The sequence below is a fragment of the Pinus tabuliformis genome, chromosome 3_2 (assembly GCF_031772625.1).
Source record: "Pinus tabuliformis cultivar Carrire ecotype Pingquan chromosome 3_2, CPIR1, whole genome shotgun sequence".
In the NCBI taxonomy this organism is placed as follows: domain Eukaryota; kingdom Viridiplantae; phylum Streptophyta; class Pinopsida; order Pinales; family Pinaceae; genus Pinus; species Pinus tabuliformis.
In genome coordinates this window covers 986475924-986483187 of record NC_142302.1, presented here as the reverse complement: position 1 = coordinate 986483187, position 7264 = coordinate 986475924, and the positions used below count along the sequence as shown (strand labels likewise).

The 7264-nt window shown below is 36.4% G+C and overlaps 1 protein-coding gene across 1 annotated transcript; it reads right to left on the bottom strand.

Moving 5' to 3' along the window:
- Positions 1–2820: 2820 nt before the first annotated feature.
- LOC149183924 (uncharacterized) lies at positions 2821–3378 on the bottom strand. The gene has a single exon (XM_089415145.1). The coding sequence runs from the start codon at positions 3376–3378 to the stop codon at positions 2821–2823; it is 558 nt and encodes a 185-aa protein (XP_089271271.1).
- Between the last annotated feature and the right edge of the window lie 3886 nt (positions 3379–7264).

The window sequence follows — 7264 nt, the reverse complement described above, 5'->3', positions numbered from 1 at the left end:
TGCCCACTCACAAGAATTAAACAAGTGGTTTATTGTTTCTTCTTCGACTAAGCACATTGGGCATCTGGAAGGTCCATTGAATCCTTTTTTGTGTAAGTTATCCCAAGTTAGGGTTTTGTTTCGCATCAGAAGCCAGAGGAAAGTCTTAATTTTCGGCCAAAATAGGTTGTCCCATACCTTGTTGCACCAGGGCACTGCCTCCTCCTGTTCAGCCTTTTCTATTATGTCCCTTGCTTCTTTTAATGTGAAGTTACCACTCCCTTTCATACCCCATCTCAGCTGATCTTCTTCTTCTGTCTTCCGAATCTTTCTTTTTAGTAACTGATCATTGACTTGTTGTATGCTTTCATTTCTTTCAATGTTGTTGCCGCAATTGAGTTTTATCCATTCCCTCCAGTTTGGATCCCTGCTGTTCTGATTCCAGTAATGGTGGACTCTGTACCTGCCTTCATTCTGGCTGAATAGTTTGAGAGAGGATAGTTCTGGGGTACCCAGTTTTGGGAGTTGCTGCCAGGCATCTTCCCAAAACAGGGCGAGCCTTCCATTGCGTATTTCCCAAAAGCTATTCTCTTGCACTAAGCTCCGGTTTTTTCTCGCAAGGTTCCAAATGGGTGAGCCCTCTGGGACCTCTTGCAGTCTTACAAGATCCTGATTGTTGCAGTCGGGAATGTATTTTTCTTTCCAATGTCTAGCCCACGGCAAATTGGGCTCTTTAATCCATCTCCACCATAATTTTGCACCACAGGTCATGTTGACGATTGAAGGATCCACAAGATTTAGTCCCCCCATAGATTTCGGCTTGCATAACTTATTCCAAGCTACCAGCACCCATTTTTTCTTATCCCCATTACCATTCCAAAGGAAGGATCTCTGTATGGTTCTAATTTGTTGTAGAATCCCCTTGGGTGCTGGTAGCATAGATAGTAAGTACTGTGGTATAGCCTGTAACACAGCCTTAGTTAGGATTAATCTGCCAGCAAAGTTAAGTGCCCTGTGCGTCCAGTGTTTACATTTTTTCTCCATGTTGGCTATAATCTTCTCCCAGTGCACTTTCTGCCCAGGTTTGAGAGTTAGGGGAGCCCCTAGATACTTCGATGGTAGATTGCCTATCCTGAATCCAAGAAGTCGAGACAGATGAGCCTGAATATTCGGATGAGTATGGAAGAAGAAGATCGTCGATTTGGAGAAATTTATTTCCATTCCTGATGCTTTGCTAAAAAGATCTAAGATATTCCTGAATGCCAAGGCCTCTTTTACTGTGGGGATTCCGTGTAACATGGTGTCATCCACAAACTGTTGATGAGTGGTGGCAGGTAAGGAACGTATTGGTTGAAGACCCTTAATAGTTCCTTCAGCTTTCTTCTTGGCTATGATTCTGCTGAGACCCTCCATGAGGATGACGAAAAGGAAAGGGGACAAAGGATCACCCTGTCTTATTCCACGCGAGGGTGAGAAAGGTTCAGAGGGAGCTCCATTAACAAGGATCGAGAACCTTGTGGATTTGATGAGGGCTAGAATCCAGCTGATCCATTGCCTGTAGAAACCGAAAGCATCCAATATAGCTTCTAGGTACCTCCAGCTCACCTTGTCATATGCTTTTGAAAGATCGAGCTGCATTAACATCCCTGCTTCTTTCCTTGAGTGGAGGGTATGGATCATCTCCTGAGCAAGGAGGATATTGTCTAATATCTGCCTTCCCTCGACATAGCCCGATTTCTCTACTGAAATGATGCCCGGAAGAATCAGCTTCAATCTATTGGCTATGACTTTTGATATTATTTTATAAATGACATTGCAGAGGGCAATAGGTCTGAACTTTTCAGGGGTATTGGCTTCCTCAACCTTAGGTATGAGCGTTATAAAGGTTGAATTAATGGATTTTAGAATTGTTCCAGAGCGTCTAGAGTCCTCAACAACATCCCATACTTCCTGCTTCACAATGTGCCAACAAGCCTTGTAAAAGTTGATGGTGAACCCATCCGGTCCTGGGGCTTTGTCGTTTGGCATGCTTTTCACAGCTTCCTCCACCTCTTCCAATGTGATTTCCCTGCAGAGGGCCCAGTTCTGATCAGAGTTGATAGATTTGGGTATGGCTTTTAGAAGTTCCTTGATGGCTTCCTCTCTATTTATCTGCGGTTCCTGTGCTATGGAGTTGAAATGTTCTTGGAGCAGCGCTGATATATCGTGGTGGTTCTTCAGTGGCTCCCCATCTTTATTTTTTATCTCAAGAATTTTGTTTGCACTTCTGTAGTCTAGAGCAGATCTGTGAAAAAATTTGGTATTCTGCTCTCCTTCTTTTAGCCATTGAATTCTTGATTTTTGTTTCCAGAGAATTTCTTCTTGCCTACATCTATTGTGCCACTGTTGAGTTAGAAATTTCTCCTGCTCCGCAGATTCCTCATTGTTGTTCCCAGCTGCCCAGTCTTTGTGAATTTGTTCCAATTTCTCTTCTATTATGGTTTTCTCCTTGAAGATGTCCCCAAATACCGTTCAGTTCCACTCCTTTATCTTATCTTTGATAATTCTTAACTTCTTCTGCAGATTAAACATTTTGGAACCTTTGCCTTCCAGGGGTTCTGACCACCATTTCTCCACCAGCTTGAGGAAGTTAGGGTGATCAAGCCAAAAATTTTCAAATCTGAATGGTTTATTCCTTGGAGTACCCTGAACCGCAACTGTGATCGAAATTGGCCAATGGTCCGATCCTCCACTTGGAAGGATGTCTGACTCTACGGTGATGCCATCCATTATGATATTTTCAGAAATCAAAAATCTATCCAAGCGAGAGGCAATCATCCTTTCTCCCCCTCTCCTGTTATTCTAAGTGAAGTTGCCACTCTTGGGGAGAATGTCTACCATTTTGACATTATCAATGAAACTTGTGAAAGCCTCCGCATCCCTATTAAGTTTCCTTAGACCCCCTCTCTTCTCCAGAAGGGTTGTTATCATGTTGAAATCTCCCCCCAGAATACATTTGTACATTGGATATCTAGCAATAAGTCTATATAAGGAATTTAAGAAACTTATTTTATCTTCTGTTCTTTGTGGTCCATATACATTAACACATAAGAATGATTCAGAATTACGTGTGAGTTGAACTTCCACAGCGATGAAGTGTTTGTTCGCTTCTGCAGAGATCACCTGAATATCTCTTGTGTCCCACAGCGTTGCTAGGCCACCTTCTCGGCCCTGACTTTCAACTTCTAGATAGTTTATGTTCCTTCCGATCTTCTTGCTTATCGTGGCCATGCTGGAGCTGCTGCATTTGGTTTCTTGTAAGAACATGATTTCCGATTTGTATTTCTGAAATTTGCGCTTCAATATTCTGTGCTTTGTTTGGCTGTCAAGCCCTCTTGCATTCCATGATGTGATCTTCATGACTAACTTTTGATTTTATTGATAGGTCAAGAAGGCGATGAGCGCCTTCATCTTCCCTGAGTTTATCATTATCATACCTAGCTCCTGCAAAGCTTCACCACTTGTCCTTCGGCCTCTTCTTTTCTTTTGTTTGGAGCTGGATGAGTTCCATAGAAGACTTTTTGAATGGATGCCATTACCTCTTGCTATACCTAGCTTCTTGTTCTACCTTTCTAAATCTGCTTTCTGTCGTGCTATGAACAAATCATTGACCTTCTTGATTTCTTCCTCCGGTACATTTTCTATGCCTTGAGTTTTCCAGTTCTCAGCTATAACTGGTAGATTCATCCCTTCCTTGGCTAGTACCTCCTCCAGCTCGAAATCCTCGCTTCCTCCATCGCTGGTTAGCATGTCTACGTCCTCCTCCGGCTCTTCTGGTTGCTCATGCATTTGGACTTCGTTAGTGTTCTTGTCCTCTTCCGCTTCTTTCCTGGTTCATTCTTCCTCTTCCTTACGCCCCTTATTTGATGTTAGGGTTCTGTGCCCATCCTCTGAGTCTGTTTCTAGATCCAAGATTTCAAAGGTATTACTGTAGTTGTTTGTATCTGTTCCTGCTTTGTTTATTCTTCTTCTATTGGCTCTCTACCTTGACTTTGGTGTTATGAAGTTATCTTTGCCTTTGTTTACCTGCTCTGTTTTAGTGTCTTCTTCCTTCCTGTTCATTGGACATTCCCTTATTAAATGTCCATGTTCATGACATTTACGGCATCGAAATGGGATCTGCTCATAGTCTATTGCCTGAAAGTAGTCTTCATCCCTGTATTCGAGCCATAGCCCCTCATGCAGTGCCCCCGATACATCCATTTCTACACATATTCTTGCGCATGAGGTGTATTTCTTTTGCAAAGTTGCCTCCGAGGCTTTGATAAAAGTTCCCATCTAATCTCCAATTTGTTTTAGAGCATTCAGACCCCAATAATCTATTGGGAGAGAGAATAAACGAATCCACACTGGAACTTGAGTAAAGGATTCTTTTTCTGGAGCGAAGTTTGATTTCCATGGTCGCATGTACAGACCAGCAGAAGCCATGAAATATGGGCCTCCATCAAAAATCCTATCCTTATCTTCCAGGTTGGTAAACACAACTGTGAAGAAACCTTTGGCTCCCAAGTGCAGTTTGACATCCCCTCTGGGCTTCCAATGCTATCTAATCCATTGACATAAGGCCCTTTCAGTTGGCCACATACCCATAAACTTGCATATGACTACATGTTCTGTCATGTGCTCTCGGTAAGCTTGAATCTCTGGATCCGTGATTACAACCCTGAGATTGTCAGTTTTTATTGGTTTGCAGATCCCGTTCGTTGTTGGTTGTCTATTGGGTCTCGAGCTTGTGTCCCCTTTCTTTTCTTTATTCTCCCGCCTATTTTCTTCGTTCCCCCTACCTTCTTCTGATTGTCTTTCCTTGTTTTCTGTCAATTTTTGTCCTGAAGTGTTTTTATTTTCACTATTTTCCAGACCCTCATCCTCTGTTCCTTTGACCTCTGTATTGCTGTCTAGTTCATTGTCTTCCACTTGTTTTTTCTTCTTGTTTGTCCCGCCACTCTTCTTGAAATCGTCATACCCCGAGATCCTAACTCCTTCCTTCATGTTCTTCCTTTGTTTCTGCATTATTATTTGTTTATACGTAGGGGTCCCAATGGACCCCTACACACCCATCCGGACGGTCAGCTCTTGACCCTTTCTGAATAGTGCTGCTATCCAAGATCTGTGCACTTCCAGGTCTGAAGCAATTTCAGTGTTTCAGAAACCCTCGTTTCTCTCCTCTACCTTGTGATGTCGAACCTAATTGTATAGTTAATCACACATTGCCTCATTCATACTATGCACCATACAAGTGCGCTACATCTATATTACTCTACAATAAAAGGCACAATTTAACATTGTGCATAATGATATTTATATCTAGCAATAAACTATAAAATATATGAGTGAACTTGCCTCTAAGTTGTACTTTGTGGTCTCTTGACATGTGATGTTTGTGAAACCTCTACAACAAATCACAAGTCTTGCTTATATACTCAAGGCCCAACAAAAAAATCAATACAAAAGTATTGTACCACTCGAATTTGCTTTATATTACCCTAGGGTTAATGTCAAACAAATTCACATTAATATATATATAGAGAGAGAGAGAGAGATAATCGATCGGCACGATAGCAGTATTTTTTTATTAAAAAAATATAATGACTTGATCGTCAAAAATGTCCTTATTTTCTATATTCTCATAAGTTACATTTGAATTGTTAGTGACTTTAATTTGACCTCTTTACCCAAAAAAACTTTATTTTAATTTCAAGAATGTCTTCTTAACAATATTATCAATTTATGTGCATCTCTAACACTCATCACTTAGTAACTAATATTTTGTAATATTTTAGAACAATCCAGAATTAAAATATTTATTTAAGTGAAAATCAAAATCTAATTAAATAAAAATCAAATATTATGATTAAAAAATTCATGAAATGAATGTTAAATGTCTCTTGCACAAAGCATAAAAGATCTTATGATTAAATGGATTGGTTTGTATCAAGTTCATTATTATTGAAATGAATTTTGAGATTCATCACACTACTTTACATTTTATATTTATTTATAATATGCATATTGTATTTAAGTAAAAATCAAAGTTAACTATTAAAAATCTAATTAAATAAAAATCAAACATTAACATTAAAAAATCATAAAAAGAATGTTAAAGGACTTTTGCACGGTATTGTAGAAAACATAAAAGATTTTATGATTGAAAATTTGATTTTTATTGAGTTCGCTGGAAAATTGATTTTTATTGAGTTTAATATTATTGAAATGAATTTTTATAATGTATATTACCCTTTTGAAGATTGGTCACACTATTTTAAATTTTGTATTTATTTATAATATATCTTTTGTATTCTAATATATGTATTGTATTGTGTTGTTCGAAATGAAAAATAAATATTAATATTAAAAATATATTAATAATTTTTGTATATTTATAATATTACATTAAATTTAAAAAATCTCTTAAATGAAGAATTGATTTTTAATGCTTCATTATTATTAAAATGAATTTTAATAATATGTATTCTTACTTTTAAAAAGTAATCAAACTTTACATTTTGTATTTATTTATATATAAATATTATGTTGTTTGAAAGCTTTAATTTTTTATTTTTTATTTTTAAGTAGACAATTCTTCTCCACTTTATATATAGTTTCACAATTTTTAACATGAATTTCTACCATAAATACACCATGATTAAAAAAAGAAACAAGAGACAATAATGAAGCCTCTATCAAATCTAAGGATAAATAATAGATTCAAGAGGTAGCTTTGACCTCATGTTGTAAACCTCATATATTGGAATAAAAGTTTAGTAAAATATTTTTGAGTTATAAGTTTATTAAAGCTTTGGCTTTTATGAATTTGGTAGAAAAAAAATCATATCAGTTTATAGGATAGGTTTGTTTTTTCTAAACTTTGTAAATAGATTTCTATTAATAATAAAAAATATTACGTTAAAAACATTTCATATACCAAAAAAATAGTATGTATGACATGTTTATTACAATAAATTAAAACTTAATATTTTAAGGAATTTTTTATTTTTTATTTTAAATAAATAAATAAAAATATATTTAAAATTTAATATATATACATAATTTGTACAATAAATAAAAATAAAATTAATGTATCATATAAATATAAATGTGAAGTAAACAATTTATTTGATAATTATTAATTTATAATCTATATAGAAAAAATTTGTATGTATTATTATATATTTTGGTGTAAACATTAGTATATGATTTATATTCAAAATAAATCTATAATAAAATGTTTAGTTGTATACATTATAAG

What these genes read in the sequence shown, in the direction of transcription:
- LOC149183924 (XM_089415145.1), bottom strand. Translation starts at nt 3,378, where the DNA reads ATGAAGATCACATCATGGAATGCAAGAGGGCTTGACAGCCAAACAAAG.